Source organism: Teleopsis dalmanni, chromosome 2, assembly GCF_002237135.1.
Source record: "Teleopsis dalmanni isolate 2A chromosome 2, ASM223713v2, whole genome shotgun sequence".
NCBI classification, from domain to species: Eukaryota; Metazoa; Arthropoda; class Insecta; order Diptera; family Diopsidae; genus Teleopsis; species Teleopsis dalmanni.
Window position 1 is genome coordinate 56,487,492 of NC_051847.1, and position 27,577 is coordinate 56,515,068.

Genomic DNA, 27,577 nt, shown 5'->3' on the forward strand with positions numbered 1-27,577 from the left:
AATTTGTAGTGATACTTGGGTGGGTAGTAAAGCTTTGGAGCATTTTTGAAGTCGTGTATATAATACCACCGTATCGAGGAGAGTTGTGCCACGGATATTTTCAGAACTTTTTTTTCTTATTTGACATAGCTTATTTAATATTAAATCTATTATATTCTTCTGCTCCCACTATTACTTTTCAATGTCAAGATTTCCCAAATAAAGAATAAATTCTAATATTTATTAAAGATACTTTTTTTGTATAATATTTGGAACGAGAAAACAAAATTTCTTTGTTTTGAATTTTGTATAAATAAAGTCAATAATTTTGATGAAGCCGAACTGAAGTGCACTTAATTTAAAGAGATTAAATAATTTTGGATAGATCAAATTGGCAATTAAAAAAAAAACAAGACAAACGAGACAATGTAGATTTATAAGAACAAAAACAAGTCCAAGCTTTACGAGAAGATAAGCATGAATATTAAAATACAATATATATGTACGTATACTGTATATTGTATTGTATGTATGTAAATACTAAATATAATATTGAAAATATACCAACCTAGTAGCTCATCTCAAAAACAGTTGCTGAATTGATTTCAATTTGTTAAGCAGGTAAAAATTAATCGAATAACTCGCTAAAAATGTCGAAATCGAATTTGTTCACTTTATTAAAATTTTTACTTATTCCGGCTTTTTGGACTGCGAACGCACATGGCGATTATCTTCTAGTTTCGGATTGCGGTGAACGCGCTTCTTGCTTGTCGCATATTAATGAAGAAATTGTATCACTGATAACTCGGAACGTAGATAATAACACTTCTCCATGTGAAAATTTTTGGAAATATGCCTGCGGTTTGTGGTCACCGGGACCATTTTATGATGTCGTGGATAATTTTGGGGTGGTGAACAAATATTATGTAAAGAAATTTGAAGATTTTTTTGAGACATCCGGATATAAGAATGAAATAAAAGAAAATGTGTTATTAGAAAAGTTACACACCTATTATATAGCATGCAAGAGAGGTCAGAATGCCTATTTGCCTATGCAAGAATATTTGCAAGCGTTACCACTTAGTACTTCACTTAATTGGACAGAATTAATAGATGCACCGATGTGGAAAGACGACTACTGGAAGCAACATTTGAATCATTTCAATTGGTTGCGACATATTGCTGAATTACGTAGATTCGGTTTAAATGGTATATTTATAGACGAGTCTGTAGGTTTTGCATTTAATGACTCTATGAGTTCGATTATAGAAATAGAAATGCCTAGTGACGAGCATAATTTGGAAAACAATTATGATTTAGTGAAATCGTATTTTGCTCTGGGTTTAACTAATGAGATAAGTGAAAATTTAATTAAACTCTCACTAAATTTATATGAATTCGATGAAGAGTTGAAAGCTTTACGTTTGAAATATCAGGAGGAAAAGGAAGTGGGCATGATTTTGACATTACAACAATTCAAACATGTTGTGCCCAATATAGACTGGCAACTATATTTTAATATTTTATTAGATGAAGTAGCACAGCCTGAATTGAAAATTGCTGTGTCGTCTATTGATTATATGCGTGACGTTGCTGCTTTGCTCTCCCAGAAGGATGAAAAAATCGTTTATATGTACATACAGTTGCATTTATTTAAATATCTACAAGATATAGGCTCTACGAAAAGCTGCATTGATCATATGGGTGTTGTTATGCCTCTGGGTATGGATTATATTTATAAACATCACATATATAAAACATATAACGATGATGAGAGAATTTTGCAAAATATTTTTAAAAAATTAAAATTAAAATTTGACCAACAACTGAAGGAAAATAAATTACAACTAAGCAACGAATCACAAAGTTATCTTCTAGCAAAATTAAATACTATGAAGCTACGATTAGGTAATCTGCCACAACATGCATTCTTACAATACTACAATTCTTACTACACCGAACTTAATATCACATCTTCTAATTTTTTTAATAATCACTTGATTTTATTGCATTTCCGTACACAGCAGCAACACTCCGCCGTTGTGCATATGAAAGCCTATAATGAGGATGAATTCTATGTCAATGACGATTTACTTCAAATACGTAATGCGCCTTATTTCGTGCATCAACGGAATCTATTAATTGTGCCTCTCATTTTTATGAGTATGCCATTTTTTCATAATGCATTGAATCCTTTGTTTCAATATAGCATTGTTGGTTGGTTATTGGCACATGAAATGCAACATGCCTTCGAAATTGAAGGCATTATGTATGATGAACTCGGCAATGTTAATATGCCACTTGCAATAACCACAAAACAGCAACCCGAATTTGCCGCAGCAGTGAAGTGCTTGACACGCTCTCCAACCGCAGCACTTATCGAGCGGATTGCGGACGTTAATGGCTTCCAATTGGCCTATGACGCATACTTCGACGCCACTAATGCAAGCTTTCCGGAATATATGGACTTTTCTAATGAATTCAGTGCAAAGCAGTTGTATTTTCTTAATTTTGCACAATTTTTCTGTGGAACACTACCAGCTCCAATAGGTCATGACAGTGATGATGTACGTGTTATAGAGACCGTCGCAAATATGCCTGAATTTGGGGTGACTTTTAATTGTTCGCTTGGTCAACGTGAGAATCCAATAGAAAAGTGTCAAATGTGGCGGTGATAATAATTTTACCAAAAAGTAGTCTATTAAATTTTTTTATGTTTTGTTTCTATGAAAAAAAAAAATTTTTTATTAATTAAAAATTTTTTAAATTTTTTTATTAATCTTTTTAAATTTGTTGTTATTAATTTTTTAAATGTTTATATTAGTGTTGACCTCAATACTTATGTGTTTAAATTTTGCCGGGCTTTAGGTCGTGTTTTTACAAAATTATATTTTTATATAATAATTTGTATTATATAAAATGAAACTTCAGATTAAATAAAAAAAATAACAGTTGTTATATAAATATTTTTATTTAACAGATATTTCGGTTCACTTCATAGACCATCATTTTATCAATATTTTTAAATTTGACTTTATTAATTTTTAATTTTTTTTTATTAATTTTTTTATATTAATTTTTAAAACTTTTTTTATTAACATTTCAAATTTTTTTTATTAATTTTATAAATGTTTACATTAGTGTCGACCTCAATACTTATGTGTTAAAATTTTGCCGGGCTTTAAGTCGTGTTTTTAAAAAATTATAATTTTATATAATAACTTATATAAAAACAAACTTAAGATTAAATAAAAAATATCACAGTTGTTATGTATATATCGTATACCATTATTTTATTAATTTTTTAAATTTGTTTTTATTATTTTTTTAAATTTTTTTTATTAGTTTTTTGAAATTGTTATTAGTTTTTTGAATTTGTTTTAATTAATTTTTTTAATAATTTTTTTTTGGTTTGATGTTATTAATTTTTTAATTTTTTAATTTTTTTTATTGATTTTTTTCATTTTTTCTTTTATTAATTTTTTTAATTTTTTTCACTTTCTACTTTTTAGTGTTGAGGTTATTGAAATCGAACTAAGCATTCGTTATAATATATTTTTGTGATTTAAGCCACAAAAATAAATTATACTTAAAACCTTATCGAATATCGGAACTACTGAGTACATTCTGAAAACTCCTAATATTTGTTTATATTTATTATCAAATCTTTGATTTGATTTGACTTACTATTAACTCTTAAAGTCATCAGTGACTTACTATTCAGTCATCAGTGAATAGTAAGTCAATAGTAAATTGATTTATTGCCTGGAATGAATATGTGTAAACATGTAATCTAATAATTACATCAAATAAAATATATCAAAATAATTTGTTTATTTTGTTGATAAAAATAGAAAGTCCATAATATTATAACAAAATCGCTTTGATCTCGCCAACGTGCAAAGATAGATTCTTATCAGCTTCAAAGGTATTTAGATGCAATAAAAATGTTAACAATATTTTCACACATTTAATAAAGTTGATGACAAAGTATATAAAATAAATAAAAATTTGTTTATTTAGTACTTTCATTGCTATGAGCCCTTTTATTGATTTGAGAAGTAATAGATACATTCAAAATGCCCACCAGCATGAGCTTAAGTTATTTTGTTATAAAATCTCTATATATTCATAATGAAATTTCATACTATAAATGAAATATTTAAAAAGGAAATAAAGTTAAATCAATGAGTAATATAAAGAGTTACTATAGGTGCATTTCTAGATATTGCTTGTCTTGAGAAAGAAACTTACTGTGATGTAGATGTCCTCAGAAATCAAATGTTATGTATGATTCATTTAAAGTTAAAAGTTGTGAATCGTGGGTATATTGTACAAATACTCGTACATAGTTGTAAAGAGGTCTTAACTATAGAGACAGAGCGATTAACTACCTTGTAAGACTATCATCACAGTAATGTTAATAAAATCTAACTCGTATTTATTTCACAAAATTACTTGCTCCTTAAGATTTAATTAAGTAGTTTTTATGTGGTGTCTCTCTCAAGCAAGTTCACATTATATTATTTTGTCCATTATGTTATAAAATTAACTAATGGCTTTTCGATTGGTAAATCTGAAAGCCATCTACATTTACTACCGATTTGTCAAATTTTGTTATCCAATCAAACATTTTTGTAGGATTTTGATCTGGATCCCGCGATTCAGATCTGCTACCAGATTTTTTTTCTGGGAGGTCTTATAAATGAAAACGTACTGCTACCAATTATAATTTAAAACATAACACAGTGGTACCTAGTAAATTTTAGTCGTCTTTTACTACAGACACCTTACCACGGTGATATTTTAATTTCTAATCAATTCGCTAGAATGTTATAAATGAATCTCGAGTGTTATGCATTTTACCCCAGATGTACCAATCAAAAATGAAAATTTCACTAGAAGTTCATTAAAAAAGATTCTCGATTAAAAAAATTATTCCAGGATTACCTCAATAGAGAAAGTAAATTCGGTCTTTGGATTTGATTCTTCTCTGATTTTGGCCCAAGATTAATGAATGTAGTCTTAAAAAAAATGATGCTAAATACCTCAATGCACTGGTATATACTATCTATTCCAAACGGTGTAAACGGGCTGAAAGAATATCGCACATAACTTAAGTGCACCAGAAAATATTCTTTTTAGTCAAATTATAATCCTTACACTGTCTTAATTTATATATTGAACATTTGTACTGAATTGTTTACTATAAGACATTTTGGAATGTGGGTTTACAGAAGCAAGCGACCAGCTTCTTTTAGAGTCAGAATGTACTGCATGTTCTATATGTTAGAATAATTTTTAAGTAAGTATTTTTCATAGACGAGTAGATTATAGCATACTTTTGATGTTATTGCAGAGTTTCTGATAGATTATTTGTATCGATCTTCGATTTGTTGTATTCAGTTAGGGCGGTCTAGTCTAACAATTGGTAGTTGTTGTAAAATGTTTCAACAAGGAGCAAATCATCAACATTCGTTGGACCTTGTAAGACCAGAGTTAATTATTTATGTAGGTAGCAATTGGATGGAATTGCACTCTATTCAGTCGCACATTCTTGTTTTTGTCAATAAGTGCCTAAGACACATATTTAAAATATGATGGCCAAGGCGAATTTCAAACGATGTATTGTGGAGAAGCGGCAGAGGCAGAAATCGAAGTCAAAAAGCGGAAGTGGCACTAGATTGGGAAGACACTGCGAAAACCCTGCACATACATCTCCAGGTAAGCTCTTAGATGGAATCTTCAAGGTAAGCGATGTTCGGGGTCGCCATCTGAAATGGGGAGAAGAACAATTGATGTAGAACTTGACTCAGCACATTATACATGGAACGATCAAAGGAGTTGTGGAGGCCCTATGCTCCATGTGAAGTTAACAGAACCTAGAAGAAAAGGTAGTTAGCAATTGTATTAGCCGCAAAATTGTAATTCAGTTTACGTTTAGATTAAAATTCATGTTCATACAGAGTTTTTAGTTTTAAATTTTGAGATTTAACTTGTAATTAAGCTGTTGAGCAACTGCAAGTACATTTCATTAAGAACATTTTGAATGTTTAACTTAATTTATAATTTCATTGTATTTTATCTTCAAAAAAAAAATATTACAATCTATTATATTGGTATTATTATTATAAGGAGTATCTATATTTTAAACAGTAGCCGACTATAGCACGTGCAGCATTGTTTGCATTAGAACACACGCGTTCTCAGTCAATTTTTGCATTTTGGGAATATAAATTAAGTAGCCACCTGCTGTGATGTTTAATAAAATTCTTGAAAAAAGATATAGAGGTGAATAGTGTGAATCATTTATTACCAGCTACAATAATTAAATTGTCAATAAAATCTGCAATAGTGCAATTGCACATTCATCATTTCAGATTGTGTTCGAAACTTAATTGCAATGTAAAATCGCATTCAAGTGCTTTTTTCCAACGTTTTGTTCCATTTGAGGTTCGCGTTTGTCGAACCGCGTCATTATGGAGTGTGAATATTTTTGTAATTATTAAAATGAATAGTTAAAAACGTAATGAAATCCAGAAATGTATGAGATAATTAATTTTATTTTAAATTTTTCATTTTTAAAATTTTATACAATTTTATCATTATCAATAATCGTTTCTCATATATCATAGTAACGGTCACAGAATTGGTCATAGAAAATTTATAATTTTATTTTAAATGCTAAAATTTTTTTTTATAAAAGTTATAATATTTTTTTTAATGAAAGCTATAAAATAGAGTTATGTGGATATCATCATTATTTAATGATTATTATGTTGAGGCTAGTTGAGTCAGTGCACTTCAGCATCTTTACTCTCTACTAACTGCGAGGTTTCTTCATAACCCCTCTCTACGCCTTGACTGGATTATTGTTTTTCACTTCATCAGACTAAGCAATAACTGACTTCACATCTGCATACCTCCTCGAGGAGCCTCTAACCATTCTGAGATTCGATTACGCGGTGTTGGTAAGCAGTGCGCTTTGATATGCATTTGTTCTCTTGATAGTATTGTTTTTACCACTGAGTTTTTGTCAATCCAAAGTCTTTCGGATACTAATACCCTGAATTCCTAGTATTACATTTGCATATATATCCCTAGATATTTTAATTTACATAGCAAGACATTTGTTTCATCTCAAAAACCAGTTTGATATCAAACTATATGCAATGATATGCAATTTCGACCTACAGATCCACACTATATCATTTTCTAAGTCACTAACGTTACCTAACATATGGTGCATGAAGAGGGCTTGAGAGTAGGAAATTAGTAATATTTACCAAAACTTTGTATTAAAATATAAGAACGTTTATTACTATTTCTAATTTATTTAATTTGAAATCATCAATTTAATACATTTCTGTTAGCTTTTATGACACCCTCTTTCCGGCATTTTGCTTAATATATGATTTTAAGATTAAATTATTGTTATAGTAAAGTTTGTCTTTTACTATTTTATTTCACACAATATTTCAGCATAATTCTTTTTTGTTTATAAGGCCTTTCATAAGATTAAGTTCAAAACATGTCCAATATAGAAATGCAGTTGTATAAACACAAAGAAGTTAAGCTCTTCACTTAACACCAGGACGTTCTTAACACCTGTATAAAGATAATGCATTGGTAAAAATTCCACCAGTCACTATGTTATTAAGGAGCTAAGCATATCTAAATCTCTACTGTTCACAGTACTGGGTTGAATAAGTGTAACTTCACATTAACTAAAAGCATAAATGCCAACACTCTTTTTGTGTTACATTAGATGTTAACGGTAGCCATCATAACACTCACTCATGGAGCTCCAGTTTCCAGGACAACCGTATTTGTGGGCAACTGGATCTGAATCTTAAAGTACCAGATTTTACCTCTGGGAGGTCTTGAGGTAAACAATTAAACTTAAAACATTACCGGGTTATGTCTAGTAAATTTAGTCGCCCTTTATAACAGACATTACCTTACCTCAGGAATATTTTGATCCCTATCCAGGAACAGAGTACTTGCAGATTTATTGATCAGTACCTACCACTGACAAAAACATCAGTGATTGTGTATGCGCATTCTTCATTTTCGTACATCAAAGAGGGTTAGTGCTATCTCGATTTAATCATTCGGATATCTTTCAAAAGATGTTTTCATTTGGAACATCGTCTTCTAGTCTTCTATAATTACGTTATAATCGAGCTTGTGATTGATTCAGATGTAATAATTGTTAACAATTTGAGGAGAATCAAAGATCTTACAAAGAAATTTTCTTTTGAACTTTAAATCATCCACAATATTATGTTATATAATTAATAATGTTATATTATTATATTATATATATTATTTTATATTATATTATATTATATTATTATATTATATTATATTCTTACTTTATTGAGTAAATAAAATTACTCAGTATAAAAGTGCTTTTTCAGAACTTTTTTCATATTGGTCTAATTTGTAATATTTTAAAAATTTAAAATTAAATATTAAAATTTAATATTAAAATATTAAAATTATTTTCATGTTGATTTATATATACATTAATTGAAATAGACTATTATGTTACATTTTATTGTATATGTAATAATGAATATTTAAAAGTGATTTCCATTCTGATAATATATCTTTTAAAGTTTCGAATTTCCCTGATCAAATGCCAAAATAAAATTAATGCGGGTATCTAAAAATCCTATATAGTGTGCTTTGTTTTTCGATTCCAAAAATATATACAAATATATATATGTATTCCTAAAATAATGTAAAACCTTTTTAGTTGATTTTATTTTTATTTTTTTTTTTTTTGCAATTGTTTTATTATTTTTTACCTTTTTAAACTTGAAAAATGAATTTACCTCAGAATATGAGTTTCTTTTCTGATCAAAATAAGAATGCTGAAAAATTTGTAACCGGAAGTAGTTATGCTGGTGAATATAAGAGTAGACTTATGCATGGTTTTGGCCGTTATACATATCCAGATGGTACCACATATACTGGTTTTTTTGATGAAGGAAAATTAAATGGATTTGGATGTCTTCAACTACCAGCGCCATACAAATTAGATTTTAAAGTTCATTATTCGAAAGGTCGATTGCAAAAAGTTGAAGAATTATTGTTCGACGATGGTCTTGAGTTTGTTGGTGAATTTAAGGAAAATAAAATTAAAGTTGATAAATGGAAATATTTAACTGAGGGCAATAGATGTTTTGCTAATGAAGTGATAGATCGGAATGATATTATACGTTCCTCCGACGATTTTTTTAAAAGATACACTAATCGCGAGATTTTCATGCATGAATATTTTGATATAGGGGAAGGTATGTATTTTCCTGATACAGGGTTTGTACGTGATAGGCGGGATCCGCTACCAGGATCGCGTTATATTAGTTGCAAGGAAGAGCAGGATTTTATAAAGAAAAGTTGCTATAAAATATCAGGAGATTTATCGATTCCCAATAAAGATATTTGCTCTCAAATACTTGAATTGAACAGGAGAGAACTGAATAAATCTGATAAACATTCACATGCCTGCGACTCATATTTAGAGAAAGCGAAGAAAGATGATCAAGAATCATCAATAGTTGGAAAAAATGTTATTGACTCGATTACAAGCGTAACTGATTTATCTAGTTTTTCTTTTGCAACGGCTGCTAAAATTAAACCGCATTTGAAGAAATCAAAAATGAAGAAAACGAGAAAAATAAATTTCATCAATGCAAACAGTAGTTATACCAATGATTATTCAAATTAATCAAAACCATTTTGAAGTAAATTAAATGTTTAACTTGAAATAAAACGCAGTATGACTCAGTTTTTTTTTATATAAACTATGTGTCTTTATTTAATCACTTTTATTAAAAGCCTAAATATAAGTTATAGAATCTTAAAAACTTATAATATGACATTACAAATTATTTTACATATGCATATATACTACAATGATACCCAAACTGGTACGGGAGTGCATTGCCAAGCTGAACATACTTGGCTAAAACCATCATGTGCACTTTATATGGAGTCCGAAACATGCTGCTATACAAGGCAATGGAATGACATATAAACCCGCAAGAAGAGGTGATAGGCCTAGAACGATTCTGCATTCTAGACAAATAAACTCTATCCATTTTTTTGAACGGCGCAGAGGAAAAATATAGATAACTATATTGGGAAAATCTACTAAGACTATCATAATGTGAAACGCTTTTAGGAACTTACAATCTGAAACTTCAAGGACTGCATAGAACAAACAATTCCGTAATAATTCTTAGGTTGTTCCTAAGAATTATTACGTGATTATTAACTGGTTACTGTAAATTGAATAATAACCTAACAAAGTTAGGAATTTAATCCAACAGATTGCAGATACTGTAGAGAAAAGAGAGAAACCGCATATCATGTACTAGAGGAGCAGAGGTATTTCATGAAACATAAGGATTCAAGAGTGTGAAAAATAGGCCCTGTCCTTCATTAGAGAAATTGGACTTGGAGAAACACCCTATTCCGAATAAGGGGCACAATAGACCAATAAACTTATTTTACTGGTCGAATTTGTCATTCTGCAAATGTGGTTAATATTAAAAACTGACTGATTATTATTAATATCCGATAGAAATGGTAAACTTTTGATAAATTCGTATAATTTCAAATTTGTATTCGATGTTTCACACAATTTCATTTGTGATTCTATTGAAGCATCATTTATGTGATTCCGTTTATCAACTCTTGTATATGGAATCAATTCATTTTTCATCTCATTGTGATTTGTGTCGAAATCGCTTTAAATTAGAATCAAGTTGATTAAACTTATTAAATTAAAGAAGCGTATAACTGATTGAATCAAAATAATTTAACTTCTTAAATTTAAGCAGTGTATAACAGCTGCCTGAACTCTATAAAATAGTTTAAGAGCTGATTAAACTGTTGAAATGTGTCGTTGCCGTTTTGTGTAATTCGCAGTGAATGGTAACTCTGCTGCTCAACATATCTGCACCTTGGTTTTCGTTAAAAATTACTGTAGCATGTTTTTGTCTCTAAATTGGATCGAGAAAACAACGAACGTGAATGACTTCCTTTGCCGTGACCAATAAAGCGATGTATGCTGCTTCTGTACTAGACATTGCAACCGTCCATTGGGAACCGCGATCCCAACTTACAGCCCTATTGGCCAGTAGAAAAACATATCCAGTATAAGTATGCATACACCTGGTAATTCCCTTTTTTCACACACTGTGCCTACATTATTGCAAACTAAATGTTGTTTGGAAGACTTTGAAATAATGACTTTGACTCTTTGAACCACATTGAACTTGTATAGATTATTGTATTTAGAATGTATTTTTTTGTTTTGTTTAGACCTTAACGTTGGAGCTATTTAAATGAAACATTAAAACCGCAATAATCTATTAATGATGACTCGTATAAAATAAAATAATTTTATAGTTTCAATTACGTGAAAACACTTTCAAGATTTGAACACTGATAATTTTTAAAAACAAAAAAAAAATTATACATAAAATTACAATAAATAAAAAAAAAAAAATAAATTAAAAACACGAAATGCTTTTTTATTGCTAATTTAAAATTCATTGTTTTTTTGTTTTTAAATTCATTCATAAGTATTGTATACAAATATGCAATAAAAAAAATAAAAAACAAACACACACTAAACGCTTCTGAAAGCAAGAACAAAACTTAAAAACAAATACTCCGAAAACTAAATTCATTTTAAATTGACAAAAAACGCCGGTCTCTTAAAAATTTTGCGTTCATTTCCATTTCTTGTGCTTTGTGCTCTTACAAAATTTTGCTTGAGCGATTAAAAACATCGCCAAGCACCCTCGTTGCAAGCCACCCACAATAAAGTAAATCAAATGCAAAAGCAAAGTTCCTTACACTTGATACGGTATACGTGTTCGTCTGTTTGTGTGTTTGTGTGTTGTGTGTTTATGTGTGATTCGAATTTTGAGTTTGCGGTCGTGTTTATTTCTCTCGTGCTGCCACTTTATTTTGCTTACATGCACAACCAACAAGTGCCGTTGTGTTGCCGTTGTTGTTTTTACTTCCGTCTCGATTTCGGTATTCTGTACTGTGTGTACGCTGCAGTTGTGCGAAAGCTTCTTGAACTGCGATAGTTTCATTTTGCCGCTTGTATTGCAAAGAAGTTCAACGCGCTTAGTTGTCCTCGTTCTTATCAGAAAATTATAGTTGAAAATGTGTTCTTTAATCGTTCGCTGATCGTCTTCGAATCGTCTTCAATTGCTTCGTATGTGAAAATATATGATATTTGCAAGCGTTCGTTGTTTATTTGTTAAAAAGTGAAAATTAAATTCAATTTAATCACATCAAGAAACTAGCTACATTTTGTAATAATATAGTTAAACCGTTATTAAATTATAAAATCCAAATTGCTTACTGTTTTGATAAAATATTTGAAATTCTAGCGATTCTCTTTTTTACTTTGCAATGTACGTAATAATTAAAAACTAAGAAATTACATATTATGGTAACTGCAGTTGAACTTAAATTATACACCAAACTCAGTTTGTTGCCATTTTGGGATATAATTATAGCTGAAATCTGAATTTCTAGAATATAAATATAGCTTGGAAAAAATAAAAAATAAAAAACACAAAAAATTAAAAATAAAAGTAATGTAAAAAGTAAGTAAAGTAAATATTTGCAAAATAAATGTTTGTATTTTTTGTAAAAAGTTTGAATTTTATTTTACTTAAAAAAAAATTATCACTGTAGAATATTAATATAACATTTATAATAAATATGTATAGTTTATTTATATATATAAGTTCGTATGATAATTAAGAATTGCTGAATATATCAATAGATATGGTTTAAAGAAGATTATTATAGATAATTGCGTCACTTTTTCAAACAAAAAGAAAAATAAATAAATTAAATTTAAACTAGTATAAATAAAAATTAAATTTTATATAAAAATAAATTAATATAAATATTTGCAAAAATAAAAGAAATTATAAATAAATAAAATTTAAACTAATATAAAAATAAACTATTAAAAATATTTGCAAAATAACTGAAAAAAAGGAACATTTAAAAAGTAACATAAAGAAAAAGAAAAAGAATAATAAATCAATTAAAATTCAACTTAATATAAAAATAACTATTAAAAATATTTGCAAAATAAGTAAAAAGTAGTAAAAAAAGATCTTTACTTTTTAAAAAGTAAAAAAAGTATAAAAAATAAATAAAAATTAAACATAATATAAAAAGAAATTAAAATAAATATATATTTGCAAAATAAAAATTTCATATAAGTGAATTGCTGCAATATTTTTTATAATATTTTATATAAAAAAAATAATAAACAATAAAAAAATTAAAACAAAGAAGATAATTGCTTAAAAAGCAATAAAAATAATAATAAATAATTAAAAAATGTTAAACAATATAAAAAATAAGAAAAGTATAAATTTACAAAATAAAAAAACATATTAAAAAACATATTATAAGCATATCAAACAAAATTAAATTTATGGAATCTTAATATAGAATTTATAGTTACATAAATTTTATATTTATATAGAGTTTATATTTATATAAATTGTGTTTATTAAAGATGCTACTCGAAACCTTCTAAGTTTAAAAAAATAAATAGGTTCTTTGTCATTATAAGAAAGCGTAGTTTTATCGACAAAACTAATTCAACTTTATAAATATATGTGGTAATAATGAATTGTTAAATGTGAGTATATATTAGATAATATGGTTAAAAAAGTAGTTTTATCGACAAAACTAATTCAACTTTATAAATATATGTGATAATAATGAATTGTTAAATGTGAGTATATATTAGATAATATGGTTAAAAAAAACAGAATAATAGATGGTATAAAAAAAAATTAAAAAAAGATAGTTACTTTTAGTATTTAAAAAAATATTAAATTTTATGTAGAAAAGAAAGAAAACAAAAGTATACAAAATAAATTTAAATTCCTAATATTTCCACATAACTTTAAATTTCATAAATATGAGTTATTGGAGTATATATATGGATTAAAAAAAAACAATAAAAATGTATAGTTAGCTTTCAATAACAAAAGTAAACAAAAAAAGGATTGAAAAAATCATAACTTTTCATAACAGAAATAATAATAAATAAAAATTTTTTTTTCATGATTTAAAAAAATAAAAAAGCATGAAAAAATTAAAAAAAAGTACTTAAAAAATTAAAAAAGTATAGCCACTTTTAATAAAAAAATAAACAAAAATTGAAAAAATCATAACTTTTCATAAAAGAAATAATAATAAATGAAAAATGTTAGTCTAATTTTTTCAATAACTTTAAATATTGTAAATATGAACTGCCAGAATATATTTATGGTTTTAAAAAATAATAAACAAAAAAAAAAGAATAAAGAAAAAAAGGGTCGTTGCTTTTTATAACAATATTTATAAAAAAGTAATATTATATTAAATTTAATGTAAAAAGAAAGTTAAGTAAATATTTGCACACTAAATGTTTAAAATTTCTAACTTTCTGGAATAGTTTTAAATTTCATATATATGTATTGCTGCAATACAGATTTGGTTTTAAACAATAAAAAAATTAATAATAATTGTTATTACAACAAAAGTTTATAATTAATTTGATAAAATTAAAGTAAAAAAAGGTAGATGTTTGCAAAATAAATTTCTAAAATATCAAATTTTTTAGATAAATTTAAATTTTATACATATAGTTGTTAGAATATAGATATGATTTAAAAAAATATAATAATAAACAATAAAAAAAATTATAAAATCGTCATTACTTTTTATAACAATAAAAAAAAATAAAAAAAAACAATAACAATATTAAATTTCATATAAAAAGGAGGTTAATATTTACAAAAGAATTTCTAAGACTTCTAGTTTTTTTAAATAACTTTAAATTTCATAAATATAAATTGCTGAAATATAGATATGGTTAAAAAAAAAAATAATAAACAATAAAAAAAAATTATAAAATATCATTTATTTTTATAACAAAAGTAACACTAAATAATGAAAGTTAAATCTAATAAAAAACGGAAATAAAATTATTTATAAAATAAATTTCTAGAATTTCTTCTCTTAAATATCTATATTTAAATATTAAAAAATTTAAAAATGTATATAAAAAAAATATTATTATTAAATTAATTTTTTAATGGAAAGAATTATAGATATATTATTTTTATATAGGAAAATTTAAAATGTCAGCTATAATATATATTTTTAAATATTATATTCATAATATTTTTTATATATAATTAAATTTAACATATTAAAAATTAATTTTAATAATTACAAAAAAATAATTTATTGTCCGAAAATCTTAAAAATATTGAAATAAACATATAAGTCTTAAGTTATATTACTAAAGCAAAAGAGTTTATGTTATAAGCGTTCATCGTAGATCTATTTAATTCATTTTGTATGGTACCAATCTGTATTAAAGAAATAAAATATCGTTTGCTGATTTATATCATTCTAAAATTTTAGAGAAAGTTCTGGATATCTGGTATTTATTTCAATCATCTATTAAATTTTAATTTTTGTCACTTTATTGCGTATTGTCCTTGTTCAGAATAATACATTTCTTTGGCCTATTTTTCTCTTGAAAAATTTTTTTACAATTTTTGCAAGAATTTACTAAAAGTTATATTCTAATATTTTTAACAAATTATTATATTGTCGTTGTTAATATCATGTTCACTTATTTTATATTATTTTATCAATTATCTTAAGAATTTAGGTTGATTATATGGATACCATAAATATTTAGCTATAACTTCTCGTATGAAATTATTTTTTTTGTAAACCTTAGTAATATATTTATATATATATATTTGCTATGTTTAGAGCACTATGTTCACTGGTCATTGATATTGTTTATCAATTTATTACTGAATTAAAAGTACTTGGAAGTCCGTCTCAATGTGAGTGAGATTCTAAGTACTATATTTCGACGGCAAACATATTCCTTGAGGGTAGTAATAACAGTTCAATTTTATTGGCTTTTTAAGGTGTATTTATTTAATTCTTTTGTTATACATAGCAGATTGTATATATAAGAAGTCTTCTTGATCGTGTTGGTAAAGATACAATAAGCATTCTGAATTAAATTCAACATTTTCTTTTTTTAAATTGAAGGCACATTTGTGTTTTAAAAAAATATAAAATAAATGATTAATAATAGGCCTTTTCGGTGGCTCGCAAGTACGGCAAAAAACAGCAAGTTGCTGGCCTATGCAGGCCTATACTGGCCGCAATGTACGCAAAACAACAACACTATTTTCTCTACTTCGGCCAGCATAGCTATGCTGGCCAACCACATCGGCCAGTAAAAAAAAAAATTTTACCAACGCAATAAGCGAACTATTGTGAACCTTCATTGAAAATTCCAACGAATAGTGCAATCAAATGTCAAAAATTGAGGAAATAAAAATTCAAACAGAATTCAAAAATTTGAAAAATCTTGAAAAGTAACGAAAAAATAATAAGAATGTAGAAATCATAAGTATTAAGCACATTGAATTTTTTTATGTTAGTTATTACCAAGTAACATTTATTTTATTTCATTTAATTTGTAGTTTACATGCGTAAAAAATTTTTTTATAGAAATACACGTAAGTAAAACGTTGCTTTCTTCTCCCAACATCGACAGTACCTACAAAAATTTACTTATCTTAGTGTTTTATTTTTAAATTTCCAATATTCTTCTTGGTAAGAATATTGGAAATTTACCTTCTCTGAAGATTCTCTTCCTTTCGTATCAAGTAGCACTCTAGAAAACACTTCGTTTCCTTTGTGGTCCATAGTTTGGGTGTATTTCTATAAAAATTTTTTTAGAAAAACTTCAAAAATTATGTTTGTTTATTAATTTTACGTATGTAAACTACAAATTAAATGAAATAAAATAAATGTTACTTGGTAATAACTAACATAATAAAAAATTGAATGTGCTTAATACTTACGATTTCTCCATTCTTATTATTTCTTCATTACTTTTCAAGATTTTTCAAATTTTTGAAATCTGTTTGAATTTTTATTTCCTCAATTTTTGATATTTGATTGCACTATTCGTTGGAATTTTCAATGAAGGTTCACAATAGTTCGCTTATTGCGTTGGTAACATTTTTTTTTTTACTGGCCGATGTGGTTGGCCAGCATAACTATGCTGGCCGAGGTAGAGAAAATAGTGTTGTTCTTTTGCATACATTGCGGCCAGTATAGGCCTGCATAGGCCAACAACTTGCTGTTTTTTGCCATACTTGCGAGCCACGGAATACGCCTAATATTATATAGTACACAAAGTTGTCAACAAAAATTTATGTTGGAATATATCTCAAAGTTCCAAACCCGTTCGATAGTTTATACCATTATGAACCACTCCATAAATTCAAAGCTGACTTGCCAGCAATTTTTTTTATTTATTAAAAAGGAACTAAAATTTATAAAATGTTGGTGTAAACAAATAATTCTAACATCTTTTCTGGTGATACAGGTTTACCTTAAAAAAGAGTGCTTTCAACAGATATATACCTCTTAAGTACGTTATATAATTTATCGGCAAAAATGCATGATTACCGCATTATTTAAATCTCTATTCTATAACGCTTAACATAAATTCGAATTTAATTAAATTTAAACGTTTTAGAAATGAAACTGTAGAGTTTAAAATATAATATTCATATTTATTTGTTGCAGTAAATAAAGTAGTAATATTTCAAGAATAGCTTTTAAAGTGTGACACTCTATTGAAAGCTACTCTTAACTGTAAATTTGAATAAAAGATTACAAACGGCTTGGAAATGAATTCAAGTGAATGCACTTAATGCGGATGTCAGTGTCCAAACGCGGTTTTTGTTCAAGTTACTACTGGGAACAGTGGAATGCTGAAACATTATAATTCAATGAGCTTCAGTGTTGTCGTTTCAACTTGAGTTAAATGCAGGAATGATGAATTGCAATTGAAAACTTTGTAGTATGCAAACTACAAATATTACTGTACGCGTATATGCAATTTGATAATAAAAATTATATTGTAATAAATTTTTATTTACTAAATTATCATTAAGTAATATGTAAAAAAATAATCGAAGTCTATTATGTGACTAAAAGTTATTAAATCATTGCATTATGAAGTTCAATAGCTGCTTAACATATTCGAGTAGATATTGCAGTAATTTAGTATTTTTCTAAAGTCAATAAATCATTGTATAGCATTCAAAATAAAGAAAATAAACTACGTACATTGCTAAGTAAATATTATTCTTTTATATACAAGTGCACACTCTTTTTCACAAATTTGATTTTTACACAAACAAAATATTTTTATTTGCACATTTGCGTATAATAAACAATTTTAAAGAAGAATTTTAAAAAGCAATTAGCAAACTGCTTAACTATATAAACCAATATTGTAGAGTCAGAAAGGTTCAAAAATCATATCAAAATTACACTTCATATCAATTTATTTACTTGTCTTTTTCGTATATGTTTAAATATATGCACGGGTATGTAAATCAGTTTCGATTTACGCAAAATTATTTTCTACTTCAATAATAATTGTTCACGTTTTACATACAGGGTACATTATAGTAACTACTGTTGTTATGTTTTTAATTATTTTAGCTATTTACTTACAAATTTTTAATCTTTAATATAATTTTATTTGTTATCAATTGGGTAAGGAATTAAAAACACATTAAAGTTTACATAATTTGTTGTTGTTATCGTTTGAAAATGTTATTAAAGTTTATCAAAGAAATTTTCGACTGAATGTGAAATAATAGAGCACTATAAATAATATTGGAGAATATTTAATTGCTTTACATATGTATAATAACTAATGAAATTGATAAGTAAATAATTAAAAAAAAACTTGAACAAGACTATCTTATTGATTTTTTACGTTAATTGAGTTATTATTCAAAGATCTTTGATTAAAAAATTGAATAAAAGTAAAAATGTATGGCTTTAACACAAAACCTGTATGGCTCCAGGAATCTAACCAGTTCCTTCGGAGGGAGTTTTTGAAGGTCTTTGTGGACTGTGGACTAGTGCATCAGAGTTGGTGATCAGATATTCCATAGACTCTTCCTCAGTACAGCAGCAACTGCAAATATTTGTGTCAGATATACCTATTTTGAGTAGGTGTTCATTGCAGTCGGCGTGGCCGTTTGTACACCACTTTAGCTTATCTTCAAAGTTAGTTTTAAAAGATAAATGGATCGAGGCATTTTAGTCGCCTTATTTTATTTGCTTGTCTCTTTTTTGGTGATTTAATTATTGACTATGGAACTTTGTATAGGGAGTTTTTATAAACCCAGATGGATTAAGTTCACAATACTAGTTTATGAGCCTTTGTTGAAAAATCAGTAATTTTTACATTTTTACTTAGGCAGAGGTTATAAACCGTCAATGAATCGATTCCACAATTGCTTTTAAGCTATATATAAACAGTTTGAAACCACTGCCGCTGTTTTTAAATCACTTTTCACACTGATAGCGTTTTTATGATTAGTACAATCTAATAGGTTATAACATGTCACAGCTCTGCTATAAAGAAAAGAAGGCAGCACAAGCATGTGAAAATATTTTTACTAATTTTGTTAACTACTAGAAAAAGTTTAACGATTCAGCCTTTTGAAAATTGTATGCAGAGCATGGGCCTTAATTTATTATTAAAATAATGTAAAAGAATACAATAAACCGGCATCGGTTTCGTTAAGAAATGGATGAAGAAAATATAATAAACTAACATTTCATCTGCAAATAACTGCTAAAATAAAAGAAAATCGATTCCATATGATCTTGTACTAAACCTGATTTGGTAATAAAATGAAGCTCTATAAAAAGTGATAAAGTCGAGATTATCGAAAACGAAGGTATATGTTTAGTAGAACTGCAAAGGTATCAAATATTATGTGCTAGTATTTGAATATCTTGATATCAGAGTTGATTAAGATAAAGTGTGCTAGGTCACATAAACTTTTTGTAATCCTACCATTCCTGGAAAACTTCGATACAACCAGCGTAAAGTTCTGACATCGTACCATCCATTTATTATGTTCTTCTTGTTTATAATATTTAATAGTTCTCAAATTCAATCTTAGCTTACTTTCAAGTTTCTTTTTTATCTAAGCTCACGTTCCCTTTTTGGCGTAAAAGTAAACTAAAAACAAAATTCACAGCACCTTTATTATTATGTTAATTTTTTTAAAAATTAACACACAAGATTTTACTATGAAGAAATAATGATTCTAAAAATAATATAGCAAAATAGTAAAAATAGCAGAAAGTAGACACAAATAATAAACAATATTTATATTACAAGCAATTTAAATATTACTTTCTATTTTAACTTAAACATGACGAATACTTTTTCTTTAACGTAATATATAATGAGTAATATTTATTGGGGTTTTGAATCAAAAATAAATTTTAGTATTGTATTTCACTGTAAAGTTAATTAAGAAGATAGTAATTAAAATCTACTATTATTTTTATATTAATTATCAGCGAAGTGAACATATACTTTTTATTACTTTTAATAAATATTTATTACTTTTATAGGAATATAATATACAGTTGTTGAAGATATTCATATTATTTTAAAATAGTTTTAAAATAGTATAATTCAAAGATTTCAGTACATATTTTTTATTTAAAAAAAAATTACTCATACGCACCTTTGCACGATACACAGAAAATGGAATATATCTCAATAAAAGTATATGTTGGATGTACTTATTATTAATATAATTGTATTTATGTCTGTGAGAAAGAGTGAGATAGAGAAAGAAATGGCGAATATTAGTTAACGGAAGGAATGAATGACAAACCGTTGTTACGTTATATGATAAAGTAGGTTTAAAATAAGACAAGTATCCTGTCATTAGTTTCATAATTAACATATGCTAACATAACTTCATTTGAAGACTAGTGGTTCAAAATGATAAACAACTAAAAAAATTAAATAATGTTTTCATAAACAATAGGTAAAGTTATTCCAAAATGAGTACAATATTCCAAAGCACCTAATACCCGTAAACATCCTCGTTGTCTTCAAGGAATAAAATGAAAATATTTGTATCATCTTTATTCCATTCTTGATACTGCATCATTTAGTCTTTCCTTAATATGCAAGTTTTTATATATATATTATATATTTTATTATATATATAATTGCACAAACTATAATTGCTATAATTTACATACGTTTTGTTGGTCCATAATCGGAGCGAATACACAATTTGAACTTGGCATTGGCCACAAACACAACCAACCTCTTAATTTGTTACCAACAAATTTATGAATTACTATTATTGTTTATTGTTGTATTTGTGTATGTCAAGTGCTATTCACCACAGCTTGCAGCCTAACATACACTGTGGTGTTTATCTATTTGTATGTGATGTCATGCACTCACTACATTTGCTATATTCGCTACTTCATTATTATTATTTACTAGCTGCAGCTACATCGCAGTTGTTGTTATTATTTTTACTGTCATTGTTTTTTTTAGTAACGGCAATAGTTGTTGTTTAATTGAGGTTTCATAAGCCATTTGATAGATACAAATCGACTCATTCATGCAGAGGAAAATAAATAAATTTTTCCCGCTTAACATAAGTGTGGTGAAGTAGTGAAGCTGTAAACAATAGTAAAAATAAATAGAAGCAATTAATTTTGTTTAAATTGTAAAGTTCAAGTTCAATATCATTTTGAAAAAATTTTTAATTTAAGTTAATTATTAAAAAGAAAAAAATAATAAGCAATTCCAATTAAAAGTTCATAAATGTCAGTCAACTCTTTAAACGCTAAAAAGGTGTAAATATTTCAGTAAGTGGCTTACGTACCATCATCACTTAGTGCTGCAACCCGGGACAGGTTATGACTTTATTAGTGGTTTAGTAAAGGTTCATACTGAATTATTGAACCGTCAAAGAAAATCAAATACTTCTTTGTGTTATATACATATACAATAAAATTTATTATATTTCCTTTGATTTCTTCGTTTTTAATTAAATTTGAAAATCTGTCTTTAAAAATTGCTCTGTAAATTTGTTTTCTCTTAGTATATTTTACAACAGTTAAATAATGAAAAAGTAAGCAATTTCTGTAAGGATAATTGAGACATTTATAACATTTAGTTTTTGTTTTAAGTTAAATATTTATATAAATCTTAGTTCATGTTACTTTTTATAATGTAATGTAATAGTACAAAGTCCTTTGCAGCTTTGCACGTATAACCATTACTACAAATAGTTGAACATCAATGCCGTATTACAGTAAAATGCACTTCAACTCTAGGGATTGTTCATGTCTCTGTACTACTGTGTGTATACTATAGAAAGAATAAAATTACTGCATTCATCTACAACTGTAATTCGTATGACTTTGATAGATTTTGTTAGATATTTATTCCACACACTTATAACTTAAACATATTTTATTTTTCTATAAGAGTAAATGAATATAAAAATAAAATAAGTTTACTTTGGCAAAGTTTAAATATCTTTTATATCGAATTCAGACGCTAGCACTTAGAAGGAAATTGTAAATTATATGATTATTTTAATATAAAATAACAAAATTAACAATAATAATAAAATAATAAAAAAGTCAATGGGGAATATTTGGTTTGCATTGCGACCATCTGTTGTACAATTACAATCACTCATAATACATTATTTAAATTATACAAACATTTATATTAAATAGTCTAATATCTGCCAGTTCTTCAACCTTTTTACTGTCCGGCTATTACCTATACAAACTTTACAAGCATCTATTTATTTTATTACTATTTATTTTTTTACTTGTTGTATATATAAAATTGATTTTCAGAAAGATAATGTTACAGTAGTTGTTGTGTGGTTCGATACTTACAATAGAGATTTGGCAATACTTTTAATTATTTTTCATTGTTAGATTTACAGAATCTAACAAGCTCTAGCTCAACGTTTTATAGCTTACATCCACTCAGTTTTAGCAGAATATTAGTGTATACTAAACGTTTGTTTTCTAGACTCTATTGAGAATTTGGCTCAAGTTGTCAGTTAATTTTTGAAGTACATTTTCAGAACTATTTTGATTTTTGTAAAGTTTTCCAAAAAAAAAAACTGCGTTTTTCTGCAGTTTTCAAGTTTTCTAGATATTAAATATAATTTATTTTTACAACTAAATTTTGTATTTAAGCTATAAAAGTGTTATCGATATATAAACACTTAAATCTGGAGCACTGATATCAATAAAGATAGATAATTACGAATATATCAAAATAAATAAATAGATTTAAAGAATTTTTAATGTTAATTTTTTTGTCGAATATGTTCGAAAAAGGTTCGAAAAGTAATGAAGAAGTAACAACAAATATTTTGACTGACCATAGAACGCGATATCGAGTATTCCCAAGTACTAATCATCAGTGATCTTAGGAAATATTCAAATTTTTATTTAATTAGTTTATAGTCCGTATATAATTTGGAACTAAAGAATTGCAAGTGCCTAAAAAATGTTGGTTGTCGATATGAAATCAGTGCCTCCCCTCAATGTTTATCAACACGATTATTGGTAAATTATCGGTAAAGTCAAGATATTTAATATTTTTTTATGTGCAGTAAAGATGGTCTACAAAGTAGTCCGAAATATTTAAATAAAAATTTTGTTTTTATAAAAAAATATATAAATATATAAAATTTTGACAGAAATTTAGAAAGTGCCATTCTTTATCAATTTGAGTGTTAAATAACCGACCTTAATCCCGGTTAAAATATATTATATTAAAATCTAGGTTGATGTAATAATAAATTAAAGCATATTGTTTCTGTTTTAATTGTTAATATCTATTAACATTTATACAATAGTTATTGAGGTGACTTCTTATTACGTTGTATTAATTCGCTGGCTCGTAACTATATGTAGCTCGTCACATTTCTACTCGAATAGTCATCTTAAACTCTACTCTACTACAATAGCTGTTACATCCTTAGTTTTCTAGAGCTTGTTGTCTCTTCCTGCACTCATATGTATTCAGTTTTTTTTCTTAATAGGTATAGTCTAACTATCGTTACTATTCGTAACGATTTTTGTTGCCAATATAAACTTTAACCAACGAATTCAGTGTTGTGTTTATGTTCTTTTCAACTATTTTTTTCTTATTCTGCCTATATTTCTACACTGCTAGTTTTTCATATTACATAGTCAGTGCGTACTGCCACCAATGATACATAGCATCTGCTTTCATTTACTCCATGCTGTGGTTTAAGAAACAACATATTTCATAGAGTTTCCGATGTCTGCTACACTGTATAACAAATGTTCCACCAAAGAATATTCCCTTCCCGTAATATCTATATGTGTAAAATGTATTAAAGCAAAAATATACATACTCGTATATGTATGTACAATGTAGTTTGCTATCAAATAAAATATTGTAGTCACATGTAACTAGTACGTAAGTGTATATTTGACGCCATATGTCAGCAAGGATTGTGATAGTGTATATTGCGACGAAGCCTTCTCTTATTTTGTTTCTTTCTGTAATATCACCATAATGACAGTTAAATGATGAATGATAAAATTGTACATTTTAACATCTCTTTTGTTATGACCTTAAGTGACTCTCATTGCAAAAATCGTTAAAGTAGTTAAATTTTTAAATTAAATATTTTTTATTTGCGTTGACACTTTTACAAGAGTATTTAATAAAATCTTTCGAAATAAAGAGAGTTCAATAAAGTCTTTGAACTGCGTATCTTCCATAAAAAACGAATGATGAAGTTCAATTATCGAAAGCAACTCACAATTGGGATTTATTCATTTATTTTTTCATATATATCACTTGTATTAAATGACAGTAAAAATATTTATACTTCTGGATAAGCAACAATGCCCTTAAGTTTATTTATTTTTTGTTCCAAGAACTGATTGATTTGATTAAATTCATAACATCTTATCTCTATTTTAATAGAGATAAATTATTTAAAATTTGTGTAATTAATTGCATAGGAGTTATCTTTTTAATGTATTCTTGTATGCGTGTGTACCTCAGTTGGTGATTCATCACCTTTACTCTATTTTACCTGCGGATAGTTTTAAGTCACACTAAGAATGGATGAATACGGGACCTTTATGAAATGATGAATCTATGTTAATGTCTTTGTATCTACCTGTGTTTATCAGGTTTCGCTGTGTTTTTAAGTTGTTCAGTGTTGGATTATTGTAATTGTCATTTATGTTGAACAGTTTCAGTGCACGATCTTTAAAGTATTTTTCGACTGAATCGACTCTCAGATCTTTATGGATATTCGCTCCTCTTATGTACCACTGACCGTTAACCAATTTTCTAAAGGCGATATTTTGCCCTATTTGAAGAATTTTTAAGTGGAGTTTGGTGCTTGGCAGAATGCAATACTATCATAGAGTATTCCTGGTTTTATAATCCGCTTGTATATGTTAGCTCTATTTTTCATATTGAGTTTTTTGCTGCTGATGAGCGAGTGGAGTGAGTGCATTATTTGGGCAGCTTGATTTCGTTTGGGCTTAAGTATGTTTTCCAGAAGTGTCTGTTGTCAAAAGTTATATGTAGGTATTTAAGTATGGATTATTTTTCTGGTTCATCTACCTTTAGTCTTCTGGGTGCTTGGTAGCGCTTCCTGGTAATGAAAATTATTCTACACTTTTTAAAATACTGGACGAGCACTTCAATGTGCCCCTGTATGGTGTTAGTGAAATTGCAGATGTAGTAAATTAGCTCTAAAGAGTGAATAAACGGCTGCTAGATAAAGATATAGGTATAAACAGGTAGCAATATTTAAAACCAAAACGTTTTTGATATTTTGGTTTAATTATTCGACAATATAACAATCAAAATAAGTTATATTTTGGATAATCTGTTCTATGATAATCTTAGATAGATTATCTAGATATCTGGATTATCATATAAAATAAAGAAATTCATTTAAGAAGATCCATTACAAATTGGTTTTATAGTTATGTAAGCAATCGGACTATTCCTTTAGAATTTTTAACGTTTTTTGATTGTTGCGACTGAAAGCTATTTATATAATTGATAATGTTTATATACCAGGGTACCAAGCTTGTGTCAGAGTTTCGACTGGACGAACCAAAATAAGTTTCGAAATCCATAGCTATACGGTTTGTGAAAATGTTCTCCAGGTCTATTTATTATTCAGGTGAAAACGCAAATATAACGTTTAAAGTCGGTTTTGTTTTTTTTCAGAATTATAACTTTTATTTCGATCGTTGTTTTTAGTATATTTCTATACGTATTTCCGAAAATTCGCTTTTGGCTTCATTAGGAGAATTCCTAATATTGTTGGACGTTTAAGCCAGATCAGAGCCAGATTCAGATCTTGAGTTAATGTTGCATAAGCATTAATTTTGAACTTTACAAATGCAATGCTCATATCATCAGTGATTATGATTGCTCGACATTCGAGAAATTCGTCACCCACAGAAAAATCTCCGCTTTGAAAGCTCTGAAACTAGTTTGATATGGAAACAAGCGATGGTATTCCATCTGTATACTATTTGACACTCTTTTAATATTTTGACAAACTTGAGACTACACTGTAATCCAAAAAGAACGGCAAACTGAATCTGTTGTTAAGATTTCAGTGTTAAGATTTTATTTTGACTGCTTACTGTAAAACTTCAAATGGAATATTGCAATACTATGCCAAATCAGCTAACCAAATTAATTGCCAGCTAAGTGAACTTTTATTAGTTCCTCTGTACATTGTGAAAAGATTGTAAAATAAAAACCTAACCCATATCTACAATAACTGAAAACTATGAAATAATTAATAAATGAGTAATGTGTTTTTAAGTAGTACAACTTTTTTTGGAATTTACAATAATGTTAAATTTTTAAATTTTAATTTTTTATTTAAATTTTGTTAACTTTTTAAATAAGATGATGCCCTTTTCATTTAATTTGGTTAACTTCAATATATTGTTAAAAGAGCGTGAAATTCCCATTTCAACAATACAATAAATGCTATCACTGGAAAAAAAATTACAAAATGTTGAGGTCATGTTCGTATGCGTGATATTTAAAATATCTGCATTTCATATTTGGTTGTTTTTCGTGCTTTTAAATATAGTGCTTACTTCTTTAGTTTTTTAGTTAAACTTTCTATTTATTTATTTTGATAAATAAAAACATTTATATATTTTTATACAAAATTTTATACATTTTTGTTTTTTATTTTGCATATTTTACAACTAATTTGGTTCAAAAAAAAGGGACCATATAGTCAAAGATTCAGTTTAAAATTGCACAACAAGTGCATTAATTTAAATACAAATATATTTTATAAAACATATATAAAATAGTAGAAAACTTTAAAGTATATTTAATAACATGTCATAAAGTATCACAAGAGTGATTTAACGTTACTCATACGCACGTCGGTCCCTTATGGTGCATTAAATATAAAAACATTTATTAGTTCGTAGTGAAATCATATATATTACTTATATTATATTATATTATATTATATGTATTAATATATATTACTTATCTCAGTTCATTTTTAATATAAAAATTAAAACCATAGCAGTTTATTATATT

The 27,577-nt window shown here is 27.0% G+C and overlaps 2 protein-coding genes across 2 annotated transcripts; both read left to right on the plus strand.

Moving 5' to 3' along the window:
- The first annotated feature begins 629 nt into the window (after positions 1 to 629).
- Positions 630 to 2,654, plus strand: LOC119674606 (membrane metallo-endopeptidase-like 1). Its single transcript, XM_038085752.1, has 2 exons — positions 630 to 1,701; positions 1,888 to 2,654. Exons 1-2 carry the CDS (start codon positions 630 to 632, stop codon positions 2,652 to 2,654), a joined length of 1,839 nt encoding a protein of 612 aa, XP_037941680.1.
- A 6,158-nt stretch (positions 2,655 to 8,812) lies between these two features.
- LOC119674607 (MORN repeat-containing protein 5-like) lies at positions 8,813 to 9,718 on the plus strand. Its single transcript, XM_038085753.1, has one exon. It carries the CDS (start codon positions 8,813 to 8,815, stop codon positions 9,716 to 9,718), a length of 906 nt encoding a protein of 301 aa, XP_037941681.1.
- Positions 9,719 to 27,577: the final 17,859 nt, after the last annotated feature.

Excerpts from the sequence above, each read along its gene's own strand:
- LOC119674606 (XM_038085752.1), top strand. The coding sequence starts at position 630 with ATGTCGAAATCGAATTTGTTCACTTTATTAAAATTTTTACTTATTCCG. Across the intron at positions 1,702-1,887 it reads GGGTGTTGTTATGCCTCTGG|GTAATCTGCCACAACATGCA; the intron begins GTATGGATTATA and ends AGCTACGATTAG.
- LOC119674607 (XM_038085753.1), top strand. The coding sequence starts at position 8,813 with ATGAATTTACCTCAGAATATGAGTTTCTTTTCTGATCAAAATAAGAAT.